Source organism: Aethalodelphis obliquidens, unplaced genomic scaffold, assembly GCF_003676395.1.
Source record: "Aethalodelphis obliquidens isolate GAN/ISIS:26980383/991018 unplaced genomic scaffold, ASM367639v1 scaffold68, whole genome shotgun sequence".
Lineage (NCBI taxonomy): Eukaryota > Metazoa > Chordata > Mammalia > Artiodactyla > Delphinidae > Aethalodelphis > Aethalodelphis obliquidens.
In genome coordinates this window covers 3,255,194-3,280,678 of record NW_020838012.1, presented here as the reverse complement: position 1 = coordinate 3,280,678, position 25,485 = coordinate 3,255,194, and the positions used below count along the sequence as shown (strand labels likewise).

At 38.2% G+C, this 25,485-nt stretch overlaps 1 protein-coding gene across 4 annotated transcripts in view; it reads left to right on the top strand.

Annotated features, from left to right (window-relative positions):
• WWP1 (WW domain containing E3 ubiquitin protein ligase 1) overlaps nt 1-25,485 on the top strand; it is a 112,515-nt gene that overhangs the window by 76,661 nt on the left and 10,369 nt on the right. For 2 of the 4 annotated variants that reach the window (XM_027089767.1, XM_027089766.1), the window contains 11 exons: nt 3,928-3,982; nt 4,067-4,151; nt 4,281-4,409; nt 9,566-9,641; nt 9,750-9,821; nt 12,187-12,275; nt 14,347-14,361; nt 16,295-16,454; nt 20,014-20,147; nt 20,233-20,373; nt 21,077-21,197. In XM_027089767.1, the coding sequence (XP_026945568.1) occupies nt 3,928-3,982; nt 4,067-4,151; nt 4,281-4,409; nt 9,566-9,641; nt 9,750-9,821; nt 12,187-12,275; nt 14,347-14,361; nt 16,295-16,454; nt 20,014-20,147; nt 20,233-20,373; nt 21,077-21,197 (1,077 nt within the window). The remainder of the gene's footprint in view (nt 1-3,927; nt 3,983-4,066; nt 4,152-4,280; nt 4,410-9,565; nt 9,642-9,749; nt 9,822-12,186; nt 12,276-14,346; nt 14,362-16,294; nt 16,455-20,013; nt 20,148-20,232; nt 20,374-21,076; nt 21,198-25,485) is intronic. The other 2 variants (XM_027089769.1, XM_027089768.1) reach the window with 1 other exon arrangement.

Sequence of the window (25,485 nt, the reverse complement as noted above, 5' to 3'; positions counted from 1 at the left end):
GCGGTATGCAGGCCTCTCACTGTTGTGGCCTCTCCCGTTGCAGAGCACAGGCTCTGGACACGCAGGCTCAGCGGCCATGGCTCATGGGCCTAGCTGCTCTGTGGCATGTGGGATCCTCCCGGACCGGGGCACGAACTTGGGTCCCCTGCATCGGCAGGCAGACTCCCAACCACTACCCCACCAGGGAAGCCCTCCAGCTTTCTTTTGATTTCCATTTGCATGGAATATCTTTTTCCATCCCTTCACTTTCAGTCTGTATGTGTCCCTAGGTCTGAAGTGGGTCTCCTGTAGACAGCATATATATGGGTCTTGTTTTTGTATCCAGTCAGCCAGTCTGTGTCTTTTGATGGGAGCATTTAATTCATTTATATTTAAGGTAATTATCGATATGTATGTTCCTATTCCCATAATACTTAATTGTTTTGGGTTTGTTATTGTAGGTCTTTTCCTTCTCTTGTGTTTCTTGCCTAGAGAAGTTCCTTTAGCATTTGTTGTAAAGCTGGTTTGGTGGTGCTGAACTCTTTCAGCTTTTGCTTGTCTGTAAAGGTTTTAATTTCTTCATCAAATCTGATTGAGAACCTTGCTGGGTAGAGTAATCTTGGTTGTAGGTTTTTCTTCTTCATCACTTTAAATATGTCCTGCCACTCCCTTCTGGCTTGCAGAGTTTCTGCTGAAAGATCATCTGTTAACCTTATGGGGATTCCCTTGTGTGTTATTTGTTGTTTTTCCCTTGCTGCTTTTAATATGTTTTCTTTGTATTTAATTTTTGATAGTTTGATTAATATGTGTCTTGGCATGTTTCTCCTTGGATTTATCCTGTATGGGACTCTCTGTGCTTCCTGAACTTGATTAACTATTTCCTTTCCCATATTAGGGAAGTTTTCAACTATAATCTCTTCAAATATTTTCTCAGTCCCTTTCTTTTTCTCTTCTTCTTCTGGGACTCCTATAATTTGAATGTTGGTGTGTTTAATGTTGTCTCAGAGGTCTCTGACACTGTCCTCAGTTCTTTTCATTCTTTTTTCTTTATTCTGCTCTGCAGTAGTTATTTCCACTGTTTTATCTTCCAGGTCACTTACCCATTCTCCTGTCTCAGTTATTCTGCTATTGATCCCTTCTATAGTATTTTTAATTTCATTTATTGTGTTGTTCATCATTGCTTGTTTCCTCTTTAGTTCTTCTAGGTCCTTGTTATATGTTTCTTGCATTTTCTGTACTCTATTTCCAAGATTTTGGATCATCTTTACTATCATTATTCTGAATTATTTTTCAGGTAGACTCCCTATTTCCTCTTCATTTGTTAGGTCTGGTGGGTTTTTATCTTGCTCCTTCATCTGCTGTGTGTTTTTCTGTCTTCTCATTTTGCTTATCTTACTGTGTTTGGGGTCTCCTTTTTGCAGGCTGCAGGTTCGTAGTTCCCGTTGATTTTGGTGTCTGTCCCCAGTGGCTAAAGTGGGTTCAGTGGGTTGTGTAGGCTTCCTGGTGGAGGGGACTAGTGCCTGTGTTCTGGTGGATGAGGCTGGATCTTGTCTTTCTGGCGGGCAGGTCCACGTCTGGTGGTGTGTTTTGGGGTGTCTGTGGTCTTATTATGATTTTAGGCAGCCTCTCTGCTAATGGGTGGAGTTGTGTTCCTGTCTTGCTAGTTGTTTGGCATAGGGTGTCCAGCACTGTAGCTTGCTGGTTGTTGAGTGAAGCTGGGTGCTGGTGTTGAGTTGGAGATCTCTGGGAGATTTTTGCCATTTGATATTATGTGGAGCTGTGAGGTCTCTTGTGGACCAGTGTCCTGAAGTTGGCTCTCCCACCTCAGAGGTACAGCACTGACTCCTGGCTGGAGCACCACGAGCCTTTCAGCCACATGGCTCAGGATAAAAGGGAGAAAAAGTTGAAAGAAAGAAAGAAAGAAAGAGTGAGAGGGGGAGGGGGAGGGGGAGAGGGAGAGAAAGAAAGAAAGGGGATAAAATAAAATAAAGTACGATAAAATAAAATAAAGTTACTAAAATAAAAATAAATTATTAAGAAAAAAAAGCTTTTAAGTAAAAAAACAAAAAGAAACAGACGGACAGAACCCTAGGACAAATGGTGAAGGCAAAGCTATACAGACAAAATCTTACATAGAAGCATACACATACCCATTCACAAAAAGAGAAAAAGGGGAAAAAATAATATATCTTGCTCTCAAAGTTCACCTCCTCAGTTTGGGATGATTCGTTGTCTATTCACGTATTCCACAGATGCAGGGTACAGCAAGTTGATTGTGGAGCTTTAATCCGCTGCTTCTGAGGCTGCTGGGAGAGATTTCCCTTTCTCTTCTTTGTTCTCACAACTCCCGGGGCTCAGCTTTGGATTTGGCCCCGCCTGTGCGTGTAGATCGCCTGAGGGCGTCTGTTCTTTGCTCAGACAGGACGGGGTTAAAGGAGCCGCTGGTTCGGGGGCTCTGGTTCCCTCAGGCCGGGGGGAGGGAGGGGTACGGATGCGGGGCGAGCCTGCGGCGGCAGAGGCCGCCGTGACGTTGCACCAGCTGAGGCCCGCCGTGCGTTCTCCCGGGGAAGTTGTCCCTGGATCACGGAACCCTGGTGGGCTGCACAGGGTCCCGGCGGGGGAGGTGTGGAGAGTGACCTGTGCTCTCACACAGGCTTCTTGGTGGCGGCAGCAGCAGCCTTAGCGTCTCATGCCCGTCTCTGGGGTCCCCACTTTTAGCTGCGGCTCGTGCCCACCTCTGGAGCTCCTTTAAGCAGTGCCCCTTATCCCCTCTCCTCGCTCACCAGGAAACAAAGAGGGAAGAAAAAGTCCCTTGCCTCTTCGGCAGGTCCAGACTTTTCCCTGGACTCCCTCCCAGCTAGCCGTAGTGCACTAACCCCTTCAGGCTGTGTACACGCAGCCAGTCCTCTCCCTGCCCTCCGACCAAAGTCGGAAGTCCAAACCTCAGCTGCCAGCCCCCGCCCGCCCCAGCGTGTGAGCAGAGAAGCCTCTGGGGCTGGTGAGTGCCGGTCTGCACGGATCCTCTGTGCGGGAATCTCTCCGCTTTGCCCTCCACACCCCTGTTGCTGTGCCCTCGTCTGTGCCTCCGAAGCTCCCCCCCTCTCCCTCCCACCCCAGTCTCTGCCCACGAATGGGCTTCCTAGTGTGTGGAAACCTTTCCTCCTTCACGGCTCCCTCCCACTGGTGCAGGTCCCATCCCTATTCTTTTGTCTGTTTATTCTTTTTTCTTTTGCCCTACCCAGGTACGTGGGGGGTTTCTTGCCTTTTGGGAGGTCTGAGGTCTTCTGCCAGCGTTCAGTAGGTGTTCTATAGGAGCAGTTCCACGTGTAGATGTATTTCTGATGTATCTGTGGGGAGGAAGGTGATCTCTGCGTCTTACTCTTCCGCCATCTTCCTCCCAATCTAGGCATTTGTTTTAAAAAGAACTGTGATAATTATTTTATTTTTAAACAAATAATGTTACCTCATTTTAACACTACAATTTTCTTTCTTTTTTTTTTCTTCCATTTTTAAAGTCTTTATTTAATTCGTTACAGTATTGCTTCTGTTTTATGTTTTGGTTTTTTGGCGGCGAGTCATGTGGGATCCTAGCTCCCCGATCAGGGATCCAACCCACACCCCCTAACGCTATAATTTTCTATATGCTCTTTTCTCATGTCATTTCACTCCTGTGGACTATTATGGAAGGGCTAAGAGATTAAAGTACTGATGTCGATATATTATTTCTAAATCATTTTAGAAAAACTATTAATTTTATCACTTAATTGACTCCTCTTAATTCATGACAGTTTTAGGACTTTGTGTCTTGAAATTATTATATTCACATTCCTTTATCGTGTTTTTTAGAAAATTATTATAAAATGTGATTCTGCCAAGTGCTTAAGTTTATGCTTTTATATTAAAAACCTGTTTTTTAAATTTCTCCTCCCAACCCTTTTCTCCAATTAGGCTTCAATGTTAGCTGCAGAAAATGACCCATATGGGCCTTTGCCACCAGGCTGGGGTAAGCTAATATGTTGTTGGTAAAAATACCTGAAATGTATATATAGCAAATAGTTATTAAATGCTACGCTCACTCTGTTTTTAGAAAAAAGAGTGGATTCAACAGACAGAGTTTACTTTGTGAATCATAACACAAAAACAACCCAGTGGGAGGATCCCAGAACTCAAGGGTATGTATATACTGCAGCCTTACTTAAGTGATCTTACACATGTCTGAAGATGAAATCAAGTAAACCTTGATTCAGACATTTTTAGCACCTAGAAAATGATCACCTTGTGACTGTAACTTTATCTTTTAGTCTACAGAATGAAGAACCCCTGCCAGAAGGCTGGGAAATTAGGTATACCCGGGAAGGCGTTAGGTACTTTGTTGATCATAACACAAGAACAACAACATTCAAAGATCCTCGCAATGGGAAGTCATCTGTGTAAGTGAAGTTCTTAAATGCTGTTTAATGAGGATATAAAGTTTCATTTCTAATTTAGCGTCAAGTTTAGCAACAAATTTTACTTTGTGTATTAAGAAAATCTACACAAGTAATACCCTAGTATACCTGCCTTTGCCCTACTTTATTACAGAATGGATTTGTGGCACATAATTCCTTAATAAGAACAATAGCAAATATTTAGTGATTACTATGTGCCAAGGATTCTTTTAAGCACTTTATATAAATTAGCTTTTTATCTTCCAAAAATTCCTTGAGGTAGATACTGTTATTTTCCAAGTGTAGAAACAGGCCTAGGGAGCATAACTAACTTTTGCAAAATCATAACGGCAAGTAATGGAAGTGGTTTCAGACCAAGGCAGTCTGTCCACAGAGTGTGCTCTTAAGAGATGCAACGTCAGAGAATGAGACATTCAACAAAATTGAATTTTCCAGGTAAAAAATAGCTTAATTATTTGAAAGATCTCTCCTTCATCCTTACTCTTAGGTGTGATATCTTTGCATCACTAAGAAAATAGAAGCAGCCATAAAGTTTTTTACAAATTCCTACCATTACATCTATCTGCCTACCAGTATCTGTCTTCCCTCTTCGTTCTAAAGATGAACTGTCATTGTTCCTATCAAAGACCAGTCCCTCTGGTGGCACACTAGATCTTCCCCCTCTTTTCCAATTAACTGCTCCATGAGTGATCATATTTCTGTCTTCTATCTTTCTCTGATGAATTATTCTCATCATCTATTAATTCTCTTAGATTGAAAATGAACAAGTAGAAAGCCATAACTCGTCAACTTATAAATCCATTCAGTGAAAATTCATTTTTATTGCCACCCTTTACAAGAAAACTAACTGAATGAGTTGTGTCTATATTGCTGTTTCTAATTTCTCTCTCAGACTGACAACAAGGAAGTTTCACTGACCCTGACCTTACTAAGGGTACCAGTGACCTCCACATAGTTGAGGGGTTGTTTTGCAGTTCTGTTTTGACACAATAAGGAGGATTTGACAAAAATTTCTCTCTCCTGGCAAAAGTATCAATAGTACAGGGACTCAACTTTCATGATTTCCTTCTGCCTTTTTGGTCTTACTTCTTCCTCTGTTTTTTGGGGTCCTCCTTTTCTCTTTAGCCTGTTAACATTGAAGTACCCAGAGCTCTGTCCTTAGATCTCTTTCCTTTTTTGTCCGTGCTCATTCTCTTGGTGAATCTTATCCAGTGTCATGCTTTTAAAAAAATTTCTATATGCTGATGACTCACAAATGTTATCTCTAGCTTTTCACTTTTCACTTGAAATTTTGTTTCATATATTCAGCTGCTTACTTGATAACTCTGTTCATAACTTTTTCCTGATAACTGCCGTCAATCAGGCTTGTTCTGCCTGGGCTATTTCCATCTCAGTTGAAGGCAACTCTTAGGTGTGCTTGAGCCAGAAATCTTGGAATTATCCTCGACTGCTCTTTCTCTCTTACCTCACATACAGTCCATCAAGAATTCTAGTTACCACACCTTCAGAAGGTATCCAGGACCAGCTGTGTCTCGCCACATCCACTGCCACCACTTTGGTCCAAGCTACCATGCTCTCTCACTTGGAGTGGTGCCTCTTAAGTATTGCTCTGCTTTCTACCCACACCTCATGTAATACTATTCTCCATAAAGCAGCAAGACTTTTTAATTTTTTTCTTTTAATTTAAGTAAAAAGTTATTCCTTTGCAGAAAACCCTTCAGTGGTTTCCATCTCAATCAGAGTGAAAAGCAAAGTACTTACAGTGGCCTCCAAGCCCTTATGGCATCTGACCCCTATTACCTCTTCAACCTCATCTCTGATATTTCTTCTCATTCACTCTGCTTCAGCTTCCCTGGCCACTTAGCTGTACCTCAGACATCTGAGGCTTCCACATCTCGGCTTTCATTTCCTCTGCTTGGTATGCTCTTTCCCTCAATATTATCTATATGGCTTATGCCCACCATGTTTTTGCTCAAATACTGCTTTATCTGTGAACACTACTCTGTTTACCCTTTTCACAATTTAAAAATTCTTCCCTACTTCACTCCTTGTCCTTTTTTTTTTTTGCGGTACGCGGGCCTCTCACTGCCGCGGCCTCTCCCGCCGCGGAGCACAGGCTCCGGTCACGCAGGCTCAGCAGCCATGGCTCACGGGCCCAGCCGCTCCGTGGCAGGTGGGATCTTCCCGGACCGGAGCACGAGAACCCGTATCCCCTGCATCGGCAGGCGGACTCTCAACCACTGTGCCACCAGGGAAGCTCCACTGCTTGTCCTTTTTACACTGCCTTTTCTTCCTTCTTGAGGAGCGGGAGTAGTGAGATATTTATCCCCTTCTAACACTGAATGTATATTGATAGTATACTTATTCATTCTATTTCTTGTCTATCTCCTTCACTAGTACATAGGCTGCACAAAACAGGTATTTTAGTCTGTTTTATTAACCAATAATACTCTCACTATCTAGAATAGTGCCAGATACATACTGTGCATTCTGTAAATATTTGTTGAATGAATTCACTTGAACCTGACAACAAAAGAGAACATTTTCCATCCATTCCAAAATGTTCCCTAAGACTCTGAAAGTTCTTTATGCTTCTCTCTTGTGACTAGTCTCAATGTGACTAGAACCTATCCCTACATGCCACCCACCCTGCTTCTTCCCTCGCTGACTAGCTGAACTGGGTGACTGGATATCACTTCTTCCTAGGAACTCAATTTTGCTTTGCTTACTCTCTCCAGCAATATTTGTTTCGATTTCAGATTAGTTTTAAGATGTGGTAGAATTTCCTTTCGTGTCTCTTCTATCTAGAGCCTTTCTCCTCCTTGGATTTAAGGGTTGTCAAGAAGCTTTTTTTGAAATAGTCAGGGGGGCTTCCCTGGTGGCGCAGTGGTTGAGAGTCCGCCTGCCGATTCACGGGACACGGGTTCGTGCCCCGGTCCGGGAAGATCCCACATGCCGCGGAGCGGCTAGGTCCATGAGCCATGGCCACGGGGCCTGTGCTCCGCAACGGGAGAGGCAACAGCAGTGAGAGGCCCACGTACCACAAAAAAAAAAAAAATAGTCAGTAGTAGACTTTAGTATTTTATTTAACTAACTTCTTTTTTTTTTTAAATAACATAGCTTTTTATTTTTGCAATCTAATATATGGTTGAAATCTAAAATGTGGCTGAAACCATGACCTCCCAAAAAGTGTAGAAAAAGCAACATATACCATCCACAGACAATTCCTGTTGCCAGTCCTGGTGTTACAACAAAATTCAATTTTATATTTTTATATTGTAGGTATCATGCCTACATGATGACATGTATCATGCCTGTTGGTTTTTTCCTCCCCCGCAATCTACATTCCTGCAAATCCTAATGTCAGTTTATTTTTGTTTTCTAATAAAAATCTCAATATGTTAGTGAGAATTAACCCTTTTTTTTTAGTCCAAGGCTTTTATTGAGCACATTATTATAATTTTTTAATCATTAAAGATCTAAAACCTATAATATGAGTAAGACTTTAGGAATTTATATTTCAAGTTTTTCCACCTACTTACATGTCCAACAATAAAGAATTGGTCCAATAAGAATTACCCCTTTGAAACATTTTTTTCCCCTACAGTACTCTGTTAGGACTGCTGGATTATTTGAAAATCTGTCAGGTTTTTTTTAATATCCTTTTAAAATTTTTTTAAATTTTATTTTATTTTGCAATATATTTGATGTACAATGTTGTGTTAGTTTCAGGTGTACAGCAAAGTGATTTAGTTATACATATACATGTATCTATTCTTTTTCAGATTCTTTTCCGATATAGGTTATTACAGAGTTTTGAGTAGAGTTCCCTGTGCTGTACCCTTGTTGATTATCTATTTTATTTTTTTATATTTTTTTGCCAGGCAAAAGTATTTTTGTGTGGATTTACATTTTCCCCCCCAATGGAAAGGTAGCTTTAATGTGCTAAAAGGATTCTTTTGACCTCTAGCTAAATTTGGGGTGTTACAGAAGATCCCTGAAACATCTCAAAGAGAGAGATTAAACTAATTAGATTTATTTGGTATGTTGAATTAAATGGGAAGCATTGTCAAATGAGTGATGATAAACTTTCTTAGGTTATATGGGTAAATGTTATTAATATAAATGTTCTAGAAATTATATGCAGTTCCTAAAATTAGATATGTCCTGGTATAATGTTATGTCATAACTTTAGTTATTATCTTAAGATGTTATATGTTGCATAAATAACCAAATTTCTTGGTCAATTGCATTGTAATCAGGTCTTTAACCATGCCATTTTAAGTCTTTGACATTTATATTACTCTGATGCTTTTACAAAAATGAAGATCTTCAAGAAGGTTCATAGAAAGGACTTTTTTACAAATACAGGTTTCTGATAACTTTTAAATCATACCACCAAACTGGGTAAGAAATTACAGAACTCTAATGGAAAACCTGATGGCTTCATAAACTGCTAACAAGAGATCAGGATCAATAAGAATTAATTACATGGGACTGAATGAACTGATGAGTACAATTGATGTTTTATGACTTTTGTCTGAAACAGTAGTGGCTTTTAATATTTTTTTCCAAATATGAGGAAACCTTTCCTGTTAAGCTAACTATGACTATGTATCATATACATAAATATTTAAATTCTATCACATATTATCACTGTTTTATACATTTTTTATTTATTTTGAGTTACCAACATATTTAATTTTGTTGCTGCTTCTCCACTCTGTTATCTGGGATTGTACCCCTTCTTCTTAAAAAATACTTTTTACTATTATCCTTCAGTTTGTTATGCTAATGACAAATCTGTTTTTGATTTTCTATAAATGTTTTCATTTTTTTTCCAAAAGATGCTTTTGCTTGCATACAATTCTTAGGTTTGCTGTTACATCCTTTTGGCACATTAACTAACTTTCTTTACAAAAGATCCATCCATACACATAATCTCCCTCTTTGTGTATGTTGTGTGTCCTCATTGCTCAAGTCTCTGTTGGCCCACTAAATATATCTTTACTTCTCTCCCAACAAGTAACCTTCCTATGGTCATTTGTAGGACCCTGGTACACTCCAATTTCATGCTAAATGTTAAATATCTAGCTTTATTATGAATTAACATATGGTTTGTTTTTGTTTTTCTTTAGAACTAAAGGTGGTCCACAGATTGCTTATGAACGCAGCTTTAGGTGGAAACTTGCTCACTTCCGTTATTTGTGCCAGGTACTACGGTGGTAAATAAATCTTCTGTTCATAATCATTTAGTTTTATCTTTACCCAATACATGTCCTATAACTTACATGATATTACGATGTTATTTTTTGTTTTTAGTCTAATGCACTACCCAGTCATGTAAAGATCAATGTGTCCCGGCAGACATTGTTCGAAGATTCCTTTCAACAGGTAAGAAAGATGTTATCAGAATAAAATTGTACAGTCAGCCCTCTGTATCGGCAGGTACAGCATCCATGGATTCAGCCAACAGTGGATAGAAAATATTCCAGGGTGGCTTGGAAGGGGGACTCCAGAAAGTTTCGAAAGGCAAAATTTGAACTTTCTGCAGCCAGCAAATTCAGGCATACCTTGCTTTATTGTGCTTTAGTTTATTTCGCTTTGCAGGTACTGTGTTTTTTTACAGATTGAAGGTTTATGACAGCCTTGTGTTGAGCAGGTCTCTTGGCACCATTTTTCCAACAGCATTTGCTCACTTGGTGTCTCTGTGTCACATTTTCATAATTTCTTGAAATATTCCAAACTTTTTCATTACTATTAATTTGTTATGGTGGTCTGTGATCAGTGATCTTTGATTTACTATTGCCAAAAGATTATGACTTGCTCAGATGATAGCATTTTTTTAACAATAAAGAATTTTTGAATTAAGGTATGTACGTTGTCTTTTTAGACAAAATGCTATTGCACAGTTAATAGACTATAATACAGTGTAAACATGACTTTTATATGCACTGGGAAGCCAACAAATTCGTGTAGATTGAGTTATTTTGATATTCTCTTTATTGCAGTGGTCTAGAACCAAACCTGTAATATCTCCAAGGCATGCCTGTATTCATGTAGTGTTTATATTGTATTAAGTATTATAAGTAATTTAGAGACGATTTAAAATATATGGGAAGATATGCATAGGTTGGGCATCCTTAGATTTTGGTACCTGTGGGGGTGTCCTGGAACCAATGTACCTCGGATACTGAGAGAGACTGTACAACTTGAGTCACTGTATTCTGTATATCTAAAGGGAGTTAGGGCTTAGAAATGTTAAACCATTCAGAACACAGCTGTAACAATGACTACCACTTACTGAGTGTCCATTACAATAATAGTCATAATAAACCCCATCGTGCATTGAGTGACTGCCATATGCTTAGCACTGGCAACTCAGAGTTATCATTTCATTTACTTCATCCTCACAACGTCCCTTTGAGATGGCTCCTGTTATTATCTCCATTTTGCAGACACAGTACCTAGGCTGAGAGACAAAATCATCCTGCTGTGAATTAGATTACTAAAAGAAAGCTTAAAGAGCTTCTGGAACAAGTTGACACATTTTGACACTTATTTACTTTTCTAAGACTTTATTAACTCAAACAAAAAAGACATGATAATGCTACTAAACTATTTAAAATTAGATTGGTATAGGTACTGTATTCCATTTAAATGTTCCTCTAATAATCCTAGTGTTAATTCTTACCTCCTCTTGGTTTCTGTTTAAGCGTCATGATCTCAGACCTTGTTGGAGCACTCCATTTAAGATGATGAACTAAAATTCCCTTTGTGTACAGGTACATAGGGACTTCTATGTATACAAGCCAAAATGGAATAACAACTCTCTCAAGTCAGTGATGTTCAAACCTTAGCTTCATTTTAATAACTGTTGGAGTTTGGACAAGATACTAATATAGCTGTTTATTATCAAAACTTCTTTTGGTTTGAGTTGATAAATTCTTAGCTAGGCCCAAGCTCTGTGTGAACTTTGTTTTAGTAAGTAAGTGCACATCTAAATTCATGGTAGATTTTACTTTGCTTTGTCCCCTGGCCTGGGGAGAATCGTGCTGTGCAAGACTGAGCCAATGACTTCCAGTGAAGTAGAGGCCTGCACAGGTGAGCTGTGCCCCAACCCAGACCGGTCTTGGCTTTGGGAAGTAATTCATTTTTATCCAGAATTAAAGCCTATTTACTAGTAACTTTAGTATAAGCCTTTAAGGATTATAAAAATTTGGTATAGATACTATTTTAAGATATACTTTTTTATGCTTAAATTTATAATCTTATAAATAATTCTTCACAATAGCTGAGTTCCTTTCCTACTGAGAAATGGAATGTGTGGTATAAGCAGGACCTCTAATAACATTTGCTTCTCAGTAAGTGTTGCTAGCCAAAAAAACTTCCAAGTCACCTTTTAAAAGATTCTGGTAAAATTTGGAGAGTGACAGAGGAGGGAATATTTTCTAACCTTAAAAACTTTTCTGTGTCAAACTGTTCCTCTCTGCTACTAACCCAAAGTAGGACTACCATTTAATACCAGAAGAGGTGAAAGAGATTTATGAAAATGTATCAGAGAAAGCTTAGGGGAGTAAGATACATCTTTGCTAGTTTGTGGAACAAACCAGTTATCTCTTGAGTTAAAAGCATTGTTGTATAAGGTAAGGAAATGTGTAATTTTTGAAAATACAGATGAAATTAAAATAAAATTGTTTTGGAGGAAACTTGTGTTATACATGAGTGATTAAATATCCTTGTTTTTGTTTTTAATTAGATTATGGCATTAAAACCCTATGACTTGAGGAGGCGATTATATGTAATATTTAGAGGAGAAGAAGGACTTGATTATGGTGGTCTAGCAAGGTAAAATAAAAACCATATCTGCTTTGAAATAAGTGTATCTCCATTGTATGCAGTGGGTATATTCTTGAAATGATATATTTTTTCAACAGCAATCCAAAATTATTTTTAAAAACAAAAATTGAAATATTCACATAAGTCTAGCAGTAACCATTATTATTATTATGTTGGTTATCCAGTACATTTTCTCTGCCTATTAGGTTGACCCTTGAAAACATGGGGTTTAGGGATGCTGACCCCTACATTGTCAAAAATCTGCATACTGCTGTCTCTGCTTCAGAAACCAAGGAGTATAGGATTAATAGATACAAACTACTATACATAAAATAGATAAGCAACAAGGATTTACTGTATAGCACAGGAAATTATATTCAGTATCTTGTACAAACCTGTAATGGAATATAGTCTGAAAAAAATATAACTGAATCACTTTGCTGTACACCTTAAACTAACACAATATTGTAAATCAACTATATTTCAATTAAAAACAAAACAAAGGAATTGATAAGTGACTCACCCAAGGGCCGGAAGCTGAAGCAGTTTGGACAGAATCTGGACTCGAACCCTAGTTCTTTTGATTCCACACACTGTTATCTCTAATTGAACACAGACATTTCCCCACACTTAAAGATTTGTAAAATGAAAATACAGGTACCATGTTTATTGAAAACAATCCACATAAAAGGGGACCTGCAAAGTTCAAAAGCATGTTTTTCAAGGGTCAACTGTATATAAGTTTGAATATATGTGTGATATCGTACATACTTGCTGTTTTTTAAAACAGAATTGATCATACAATATGCACAATATAGCAGCCTGATTTTGTTATTTTTTTATATCATGGACATCTTTCCATATCATTTATAGAGCTAATACTAATGGTTGCACAGTACTCCATTGTCTGGAGATAGCATAATTAATGGATCAGCATCCATAAGGTTGTTTCTTATTCTTTGCTATTGTATCAGTTTATGCTGGTTTTATGTTTGTGTTTTTAATCCAGTCTGAGTCCTTTTGAGAATAAAGTTTTCCACATTCACTAAGTATATTGTTAACAGGCATTTGTGAAGCAATAAGAATGGGCAATCCTTTTTATTTAATTTTTTCCCCTCAATTGCTTTGCCCAAACCTAATTTGACAGCAATTTATTTTTTAGTAAAACACTTTCATTAAATATTTCCAAAGAATTAAACTTGCTTTTCATAGAAACAACTCTCTTTTTGAACTCATATTTCACAGGTGTACAGAATTACATAATCACAATTTTAGCACAGCTGGCTTTTAAAAAGAGTTGTGGGACTAGGTACAACTGGTGGAGGTATATATGTGGGATTATCAGAGCTGGTTGTATTAACATATTTTCTCATCTAAAACATTAAGTTTTTTCTGAAAAGAAACTACCTGTCACAATGGGTATTCATATCACATCTATTGGGATTTGTCTCAATTTCAGAAATGTTCAGACATTAAAAAGAAAGGTACATCTTAGAAATGAAATACGGTATTATTTTTACAGTGTCTGACTTTATAACAGTCACATCCTTATCTGAACCCTTTATTACCTTAACTGTTTGGGTTTTATTTTATATTTTGACGGTTTTAATGCATATAATGTATGTAGTCAGTTACTCCACACCGTGATTTTCTTATTCCCAAATTCTTTATTTTGATTCATGTATTGGTTTTGGTTTAGTCAGGAGTTCACAAGGGTGACATATTCCTGTAGTTTTGCATGCTTGAGAACGTGTTTTCTGTTGCTTTTGTATTTAAACAACAACTTCACTAGATATAAGTTTCTCACACAACACTAGTTCCTCCAGTACTTTGTAGACATTGTTTTCCTGTCTTCTAGTATTGAATGTAAGCACTGTGAAGTGGGAGGCCAGCACCTTGTAGGAAGCTTTTTCCTCTGGGTGCCCACATAGGCCTTTTCTTTGAAGTTCATTAATTTCATTGTTGATTGTTTTATATCTTTTTTTAGAAACATATTAAGATCTTCCTTAATTTAAGGGAAATTTTCTTCTATTATGTCTTTGAATATTTTTTCTGTTCCATTTGTTCCATTTTTCTTCAGGAACATCAATCATGGGTATGTGGAATCTCCTTTGTCAGTCTTATATGTCTGTCATCTTTTCTCTGATCATTTTTATCTTTGTGCTTTTTCATTTTGTTTTGATTTTTCTGAAGCCTATCCTCATGTCACTGTTTGCAGTACTGCCCTACATTTTGCTGCTTCTAATGTGATTTTTCATTGTTAGTGGTTTTACTGTTTTCTTCTCTAGGCTCTGCTAGTTCATTTGTCGTCTAATAATTTTTTCAACCTCTTGTAACTCTTTAGTTCATTTGAGAGTGTGTGGAAGAATATGTTGAAAGGGAACTCTTTGCCTCTTGCTAGTTAGAATTTTTCTTTCTTTTTTCTTACCATTAGAGTATAGGTTAGATGCCATGTGGTAGTCATTCTTTTTTTGAATTTACTCAGTTTTCTCTGGGCTGTTGTTTGCTAAAAGTGATCTGCAACAACTGGGAATTTTATTTCTAGTTTTTGTGTCTAAACACATTCTCACTAGATCTGTTCCCTGGGTACATGTCTTACTTCTGCCTCATTACAGTGCGAAGTCGACTTGCTTCAGCTACTTATGTTGGGACTGGATTTCGTTTTATAAATTGGTGTTTATCATTTCTCAGTTGATTTAGACTCCCTTCTCTACCCTTCAGTAAGTCTCCAAGATTGTGTTTTAAAAGTTTTGGAAAAACATTTGTAAACAGGCTGCCAGGCCAGATCTAACCTGCACAGTGATGGCCCCCCATTGTGATTTTAAATTTTTCTATGTTACTTAACGACATTAAAGGAAATCACTAGATGCCTGTGAATCAAGATTTCTGGCTTATCTTTAAAATCACTTACCCAACTTCTCACATGGCATCAGTTGACCGAATCAGAGTAGCTTCTTCCCCTGTAGGGTAGCATATACTCTTTTTCACTTCCTGTCCACCACTGCCAAGTTGTCTAATGACTATGATTATATGCCTGGAAGTAATTCTTCCTTAAGACTGATGATAACTTTTATCAGGGATACAATGAGGAATAGGGGGTTGTGGCTAAGTAGAGAATGTCAGCCCATGCAGAGAAGGAAACCCCTTGTACTCACTTACTGATACCTGTAGACATTTGAGTTTGGAACCCTGCATTAGAAGAAATTGCTGTTGAAGAGAGTCTTTGCAAATTGAGTTTATTTTGTAATATAAATTATTAATCTTTTATCTAGTTGGGTTTTGTATATTGGACTTTTTAAAATGAGGCAAACTAGGTGGTAATAAGTTAGAGAATGCATTCACATTTAAAGATTTCATCTTTTAAAATTTTAGTTCCTTTTTTAATGCATTGGCAAGAAAAAATGTAAACTGTTCCATAGCAGCAGTGCTTTGTCTCTCAGTATCACCAGCAAATATTTATTAAAACCTATTGCATATAGGTTGTAGGATGCCTATGAGAGTTAAAGATATAAAAAATATATAGAGGTATGGCTTTTGTTTTTGAGGAGCTTACAGTCTGGTGGATGTAGTGGTCAAGTGGGCCAGTCAAGTGCAGAAAAATGACTACTGTTGTGAGGTTGTTACCACAAAGTAAAGTATTCAGTGACTGAGACACTGAATACACTGAAAATTGCTTCAAAAAATTGCTAAAGTGGAATTGATCTAAGCTGGACTTGAAAGAGAAAGTGGGATCCCCATAGGCTAAGCTGACGTGGAGGATTCATACACAAACAAAAATATGGCATAGGAAGAAGCACGCTATATGTCAGAAACACCAAGTTTATAGTTTGGCAACTCAGGAACTGGCAGGTAACTTGGAATGGAGGGCTACATTGCAGAGAAACTTAAATGGAGGGCTAAGGAATTGGACAGCAGAGTTGTTAAAGGCTGTTGAGCAGAGGTATGATGTATGGATGGATGTATTTAAGATCTGTTTTTAAATTCATACGTATGGGTGCTAAAAATAATGTTGACCTATTTTCTTGTAGAGAATGGTTTTTCTTGCTTTCACATGAAGTTTTGAACCCCATGTATTGCTTGTTTGAGTATGCTGGCAAGAACAACTACTGTCTGCAGATAAATCCAGCATCAACCATTAATCCAGACCATCTTTCATACTTTTGTTTCATTGGTCGCTTTATTGCTATGGTGAGTCCTGACTTTCCATTACCTATTTATTTATTTAAACTTTGCTTATTTCAAAAGTATTTTAGAGAGGACTTTATAAAAAAATTATACACATTATCCTTGATTATGTGTGTTCACAAATTTTCTTACCAAGGAAGTTTGCCCAGAGAGTATCAATATATAGTTTATTTTTTGAGTACCTGTGTGAAATCAAGATTATGAGTATGAAGATTATTGATATAGCCACTTGGTCTTTAAAAGTCCTTTCATTTAAACCTAATTATAGTATGACCACTTTTCTATAACAGGAAAATCTGAGTTGTATAATAATTGAACTCGATGAATGTTTTTGGAATTTTCAGAGCTTTGCAGAAGGTCTTGTGGGACTATGGCCTTCTTGAGAAGTGTTTGTATTTATTTATTTGCACTTTATTGTCTGTTCATTCACTTAGCAAATATTTATTGAGTGCCTACTACTATGTGGTATCATAGTATGAGAGGGATGAAACCATGAAAAAAAGACACAGTCCCTGTTCTCAGGGATCTAAATTCTGTTAGAGGGAGGCAAAGAATAAATAAGTAGGTACTGAAGGAAAGGCAGTGTTGCTCTTTTATTTAATATGACTAGAGGAGGCCTCTGATGGGTAACACATGAACAGAAATAAGAAGAAAGTAAGGGGTTGAATCATGCAAATATTTTGGAGAACAATATTCTAGGCATAGGGAACAGCAAGAAAAATGGGTCTTAGGTGGAAGTACATTTCTGAATGAAAAATGTCGTGGCTGGAGCAGAGTATCTGAGAGAGAATGTGGTAGGAGATGAGGTTGAGAGGTAGTGTGTGGAATCTTTGAGAAATTCCCTTAAGCATTTTGAGCAGGGAGTGACATAGTCTAAGTAACATAATGTGACTTAGGTTTTATTAAGCTGACTTTCCTGCTGTGTAGAAAGAGACTGTAGTTGAGGGCAGAGGAATGCAAGAGGAGGAGCAGGAAGACCACTTGCAGCAACCCAGGTGAGCAGCAGTAGTGGCTTGGACTTGAACGGTGTAGCAGTGGAGGTAGTGAGGCATGCTTTGGATTCTGAATATATTCTGCAGGTAGAGCCAACAGGGTCTCCTGACCATTTATATGCAGGGTGTGAGGGAGAGTCAAGTACGGCACCAAGCTGTCTGGTTGCAGTTGCCGTTTCCCAGGACAGCAGGGTTGTGGCCAGAGGAAATGTGGGGGGTGGAGGGAGTCCAGAATTGGAATTCGGTTTGTTTAAGATGCCTGCAGACACTCAAGTGGAGATGTAGAATAGGTAGTTGGATATACAAGGCTGGCCATGAGGGGATATCAAGGTAAGGCGTGTGACCATTTAAAGAGTAATTGTGGACAGAGAAGACGTTTAAGGACACGTAAACTGGGGAGATAAGAAGGAACCAGCAAAAGAGCTGAGGCAAAGGAGGAGATAGGAGAATCAAATAAGAACGGTTTCCAGAAGACAGAGGAAGAAGGAAGTGTGTTTCCAGAAGGAAGAAGTGGTCAACTGTGTCCGATGCTAGTAGGCTGAGCAAGTTGAGGTCTGAGAAGTAACCCTTTGACTTGGCCAGGTGAATGATACTCAGGGGCAGTGGAGAGGAACGATTGGAGGGAGTGAAAGGAAGAGAGAATGCAAGGAAAAGTGGAGACAACAAATATAAGCAGATCTTTTTAAAGAAGCTTGCTATAAAGGACTATAGAGAAGTTGGGCAGTAACCAGAAGTACGTAAGGAACCAAGAATAGGAGGAGGATGAAACATCTTCTCTGTTGATGATAAGAGAAGAAAGAATTTGAGGATGTCAGCGAGATAGGGAATATGGGAGCAATGACCTTGAATAGGAGAGCAAGGAGGAGATCTGTTTAGTTGCACAGAGAAGCAATAGAGAGCTTCTCTGTAATAAGAGTACATAGATTCAGACGTTATCAGTGAGCAGATGTGGTGGAACACACAAAAGTTCTCTTACAATGGCTCTGTTTCCTCAGTGAAATAGAAAGCAAGATCATTAGCTCAGAGTGAGGAGGTACTTGAGGAATGAAGTAGTCATCTGGGAGAGTGGGAGACTGTGAATGCAGTGGGCTCCCACCTGAGGGCGTTGGTCATGAACCAGTCAGCATGGTTGCATATACACTTCTGGCATGTTCCACTGCCCAGGCATAGGCGTGGAGTGGGTGGACAGTTGTATTTAGCTAGGCTTTGGATTTTGCCAGAAATACAAAGGTATTGATGTATTTTTATACCAGGGAGACAGGATTTGAAGGTACAAGGGAGGAATTTTGATGATTGAAGGTGGACTCTAAACTGAGTAAGGGGAGAGAGAACTTCACAAGGGGGCTGAGAGAGAGAGAGTGATAAGGTAACAGGTTCCCTGATTTGTTTAGATCCCAGTGGAGTCAAACGTTGCTGGTGTTATTACTAAGGGCAGTGAGCTGGAAAATTAGGTGTTTGGAACTGAGTTTATGCAGGATTGCAGCTAGCGCTAATCATAGTGTCTAGGGTATGGTGTTGAGAATGTTTAGCTAAGTTAGACACTAAGATCATGGAAAGGACTATAACTCCAGGGTAGTAAAAGAATCATCAGTGTAGATGTTGAAATCTTCAGAATGATGGTGGTCATGTCAAAAAACACAGCATTGAAGAGTAAAGGGGAGAAACCCGGAGACCTAAGGATGACTGCGGCAAGGAGGTTGGGGGTGGTGAGCCACGAAGGCAGTGGGGTGGCATGGGCTTGAAATTGAAAGCTGGGGCAGGTTAGGGAGGTGACATTAGTAATGAGAAGCAACACACACCCCACTCCTAGGCCTGGTGACATGAGGGAGGATAGGAGAGAAACAGCCATCCCTCTGAGAAGATTTGAAAGGAAGCAGGGTCCTCAGAAAAATGCCAGATTTGTGTTACAACAAGATGCTAAAGGATCTTCAAAGAATGAGTGGAGGATGTGGGGGATTTTGCTAATATGATGGATCATGAGCTTCAGAGGGCAAAACACAGTAGGTGGTTTTGAGAGTTTGGGGAGATGAGAGACATGGAATCAGATATCAAAGTGGACGGGCAGATCGTGGTGAGAGTCAAGGTACTGCAGGTCTGGGACTTCCTGCGTTGACTCTTGTGAATAGGAGTGAAGGCACCACGGGGTTAGTCTTGAAGATCTCTTAGGCAACTGTGAGATAAGAAAGCGGGGGTGGGGTCTTTCCAGGTGCATGCACGGTGGCCCTGAGATGCCTTCATTTCTCCATCCAGTGGGGTTAATGTAATTCGTGAAACATATTAGAAAGAGTGGGGGTTTGATAAAGCTCCATTATCATCCTCTTTTACAGTTTTTGATAGGACATGGTAAGCTAAGTGTTTGACCTCAGTTAAAGAGATGCTGTTTTAACTCTGTAAATTTGTTTTCCATACTTAGCATTTTATATAATATTTACGTTTTCATGATTTATGCTGATTACTTATTACTTTTTTTGCCTGTAAAGCCTCATGATTTCTCTGTTATCATTGTGCTCTGAATAAGAAAATTGTTACTCTGTAATTTTTTAAATAACATTTTTTGTTTTTCTTGGCAGGCACTTTTTCATGGAAAGTTCATTGATACTGGTTTCTCTTTACCCTTCTACAAGCGTATGCTAAGTAAAAAACTGACTATTAAGGATTTGGAATCTATTGATACTGAATTTTATAACTCCCTTATCTGGATAAGGTTTGAAGATTTATCTTTCAATAAGGTATTTTCTTGAAATCAGTTTTACATATTTTGTTAACTAGCGGTTGTATATATCACCCAGAGACAACAATATTGAAGAATGTGGCTTAGAAATGTACTTTTCTGTTGACATGGAGATTTTGGGAAAAGTTACTTCACATGACCTGAAGTTGGGAGGTTCCAATATCCTGGTGACGGAGGAGAATAAAGATGAATATATTGGGTAAGGTGATTACCTGATTGACCTTAATTTCTATAAGTACTAGAGCATGTTAGAACTATCTATACCCTTACCTTTATCCCTTGTTTGTGCCTCTGGGAAGATGTTCCACATTCATTCCCTCTTTCACTTAGCCTTTTTAATCATTTTTCTCTCTACTCAGTCTTCCTCTCAATTTATAAACATGCTCTGACACCGCTCAAAAATCAAATGTAGTAAAAAAAAAACAACAACAAAAAACCCAGTTCCCTTGCCTCTGACATACATTTAAGTTCTTCTCAACAGTACCAGTGTTCTTGAAATAAGAGTATGTATGATGACCTTCACTTTCCCACTGCCACCCGCTGTATGCATCCTACTTTTGTCCCGATCAAAAATCAGAGAACATTGGCAGCCTCTTCATTTCTAGATGAGGAGACAGAGGTGCTCTGTTCGATAGTAGCAAAACCAAGCCTGGAGCCACGCCTGCCTAAGCACTCTAATGCTCATTTCCTATTCCATCTCACTTTCCCTTTTTAACTGACTCTTAATAGTGCTCACCACAACTTCTGTTGTGAAACTGTGTTCTCTTGAATTCTGTACGATTCATACAGCATACTGATTTTCTTCACTTTCTTTTTTAATGATGGTTAAGAAGTACTCTGTGTTTTTAGCCTTTTACCTCACATACAAATTACCTGTTTTTAAATACCATCTTTATTTTCAGTTTAATGACAGAGTGGCGTTTTTCTCGAGGAGTACAAGAACAGACCAAAGCTTTCCTGGATGGTTTTAATGAGGTTGTTCCCCTTCAGTGGCTGCAGTACTTTGATGAAAAAGAATTGGAGGTTAGGATCTTTTATTATGCTATTATAGGGAATGTTAATGGGAGGAGGGACTGTTGTTACACACTTTTACAAAAGAATGTCCACAAGTTTTAAAATCATGTGGCACAATCTTCAATCCTCTCTCATTCATCCAAATGTTCAGGGGGTACTAAAATCCCAGCATTGGGTAAAGGTCTTAAGTTCTCCAAAATGTGCTGATGTCATGAGCACAGAATCATCAATCAGTGCCAACTGTTAGGGCTCCTAAAGAGTGAGTGCAACCTTATTAATAATTTGGGGAACTCCTGGTTTAGTAGTGAGTTACCTCAAAGATTAGATTTCTAAGTCATGAGTTCTTAGTGGTCTTAACTGTACTTCAGAATTGTTAGAAGTACAATGTATCAGAAATGCTTTTTTTCTTTCTTTTCTTTTCTTTCCTTTTTTTTTTGTTTTGGTGATAAAATACACATAACATAAAATTTACCATCTTGAACGTTTTTAAGTGTACAGTTCAGTAATGTTACGTATATTCACAGTATTGTGCAGCCAATCTCCAGAACTTTTTCATTTTGCAAATCTGAAACTCTATACCTATTAAACAACTCCCCATTTCCTCTTCCTCCCTAGCCCCAGGCAGCTACCATTTTACTTTCTGTTTCTGAGTTTGACTAACTCTCATTACCTCATATAAGTGAAATCATACAGTATTTGTCTTATTGTGGCAGGCTTATTTCAGTTACCATAATGTCCTCATGGTTCATCCATATGGTAGCATATGTAAGAATTTCTGTCGTTTTTAAGACTGAGTAATATTCCGTTGTATGTATATACCACATTTTGTTTATCCATTCATCAGTCAATGGATCTTTGGGTTGCTTCCACCTTTTGACTATCGTGAATAATGCTGCTATGAACATGGGTGTACAAATACCACTTTGAGACCCTGCTTTCAGTTCTTTTGGATATGTACCCAGGAGTGGGATTGCTGGATCATATGGTAATTCTCTAGTTAACTTTTTGAGGAACTGCCACACTGTTTTCCATTGCGGCAGCACCATTTTACATTCCCACCAAAAGTATGTGAGGCTTCCAACTTTTCCACATCTTTGCCTATACTTGTTATTTTCTGTTTTTGTTTTTAATAATAGCCATTCTAATGGATGTGAGGTGATAGCTCACTGTGGTTTTGATTTGTATTTCCCTAATGATTAGTTATTGTGAATTCTCCAAGTCTTCTCCACATTAGATTAGAACACAGGCAGGGCGTTAGGAAGGTGCTTGCATTTCCCCCCACCTTCTTTGGGGGGCAGCCATCTTTGGTCCTCTATTAAGAAACTTGGTTTGTTCGTGTAATCAAATGTGCATATGAAGTATTAGCATTTTAAATTTTATACAGTAATATCCCTACGTAGGAATTAGCCTTCTAGAAACTCTGACATGGCAAGTATATGAAAATCAGGACTCTGAGCCTGAATTACATGTAGACTCTGTAAACCTGGTTAACATCTCTTAATAGCTTGCTTACACAAATTAGCAGAAATGCATTAGTAGAATGGAAGATACTTTTTAGAGTAGTATTAATCATATTTTAAGTCACCGACTTCATTAAGAATCTGAAGAAAATTTTAAAACTTCGTATACTCAAAATGCGTAGACCTAAAGTATTCCACACCCCCGATTAGGAACTCCTGCTTTAGAGGCCCACTCAGTGAAGGAGGGATGTTACGGCAAGAGCCTGACATTAGAGCTGAGATGAAACTGGAACAGTAAATCGACAAGGATATTAATAGGTGCATACTTTACATCACCCTTGGCAGCATTTACAGTCTTTACATAGAGGCTTGTGAAATAGCTTGGCCATAAGATAATTTCCTTACACAGAGAAGGAGACTAAAGCCCTTATTGATTACTGATTTACCTTTAGCTCATAGTACAGAGCTGTGAGAAAATGGACATTCGTGTTGTTTTGTTTTGCTTTGCCTTGACTTTTCTCCTCTTGTTCTTTCTTTTACTCCCATTCATTGTCTCTCTTAACCATGAATAATACCACAATAAGGGATATTCACACCATTATCCAAAATAATGGTTATTCATAATCATGCCATGCCCCTTTTTATAGGTTAAAATCTGTTTTAACTTTAAGAAGATAAAACAGTCATTCTTTGTAAAAAAAAAAAAACTCTCATCACACTAGGAATAGAAGGCAACTTCCTCAGTTTGATAAAGGGCATCAACAAAAAAGATAAACCCTAACATCATTCTTAACGGTGATACCTTGAATATTTCTCATTGAGATTGGGAACAAGGCAAAGTTGTCCACTCTCACCACTTTTGTTCTACATTGTACCAGATTCCTGAGCCAATGCAGTAAGGCAAAAGTAGAAGCAAAAAGATTAAAAAGAAGTAAAACTGCCTTTATTCACAGATGATAACATGATTGTCGACTTAGAAAAATCCTAAGGGACCTACCAAAAAACTACTAGAAATAATAGTGAATTTAGTAAGACTGTAGGGTACAAGGTCAGTGATTTTAAAAATCAATTGTATATCTTCTATATGCTAGCAGCAAACATTTAGAAATTGAAATTTCAAAGTTTCATTTACTAAAGCATAAAAAAAATGAGCAAATTTAGCCAAAGGCCTGTAGGAACTCTACACTAGAAACTTAAAACATTGCTCAGAAAAATTAAAGAAGATTTTAGTAAGTGGAGAGATATACCATGTTATGTATTGGAAGACTCAATATTGTAAATATGTCAATTTTCTCTAAATTGAGCTGTATATTCAACACAATCCCAGTCAATATCCCAGCAGAATTTTCTATAGAAACTGACAGGCTAGTTCTAAAATTACAAGGAAATGCAAAGGGTCTAGATTAACCAAAACAATTTTGAAAAGGACAAGCTTGTAGGATGTTAACTACCAGATTTCAAGACTTATTATAAAGCCATAGTAATTAAGATAGTGTGGTATTTGTGCAAGGATAGACAAAGAGATCAGTGGAACACTTAGAGAGTCCAGAAGTAGACCCATATGTATATTGTCGATTGGCTTTCATCAGAAGCAATATAGTTTGATGGAGAAAGGGGAAGCCTTTTAAACAAGTGATGCTGGATCAACTTGATATTCATATGGAAGAAAATTAATCTTAACCCCTACTTCAGCTCATAAACAAAGATTAATTTAAAATAAATCATAAACATAAATATGAAACTGAAAAAGAAAACATAGAAAAATCTTAGTGTGGACAGAAGTGTCTTAGGAAGAACACAGTAAAGCAGTAGACCACACACACCCACAAAGGATGTTGGACTTCATCAAAACTAAAAACTTCCTTTCAAAAGATGCTGTTAAGTAAATGAAAAGGCAACCTACACACTGAGAGAAACTCTTGAGACAAAGGTCTTGTATCCAGAATATATTAAAAACTTGTAACTCAGTAAAAAGACAATTTTTTAAAAGTAAGTAAAGACTCACTTTACAAAAAGAAGCTATGTACTTTTTTTCTTTTTTAAATAAATTTATTTTATTTATTTTTGGCTGTGTTGGGTCTTCGTTGCTGCGTGCGGGCTTTCTCTAGTTGCGGCGAGCAGGAGCTACTCTTCGTTGCGGTGCGCAGGCTTCTTATTGCAGTGGTTTCTCTTGTTGTGGAGCACGGGCTCTAGGCGCGCAGGCTTCAGTAGTTGTGGCTCGCAGGCTCTAGAGTGCAGGCTCAGGAGCTGTGGTGCATGGGTTTAGTTGCTCCGTGGCACATGGGATCTTACCAAACTAGAGCTTGAACCCATGTCCCTTGCATTGGCAGGCGGATTCTTAACCACTGCACCACCAGGGAAGCCCAAGAAGCTATACTGATGGCACGTAAACATTCGATGCTCAGTAGTCATTGGGGAATTGCAAATTCAAACTAAATGAATTACCACTTTGGGATACTGTTGGTAGTTTCGTACAGTGTTAAATATACATCAGCCTTATGCCCTAGCAGTTCCACTAGTAGGTGTTTATTCATGTGGAAATGAAGTATATTTTCACACAAAGACTTTTCCATAAGTGTTTGTCACAACTTTATTCATCAAAATCAAAAATTTGAAGTAACCTAAATATCCATCAACAAGGGAGAGGATAAATAAATTGTTGTATATTTATATAAGGAAATACCACTCAGCAATATGAAAGAAGTACTGGTACCCACAACAACATGGATGAATCTCATAAACATTGTGCTAAGCGGGAAAAGAAAACAGAAAAGAGAGGGGATATGTGTAGTATTGTCTCATATTCTCAAAAATCTAGTCTATGGTGAAATCGTTGA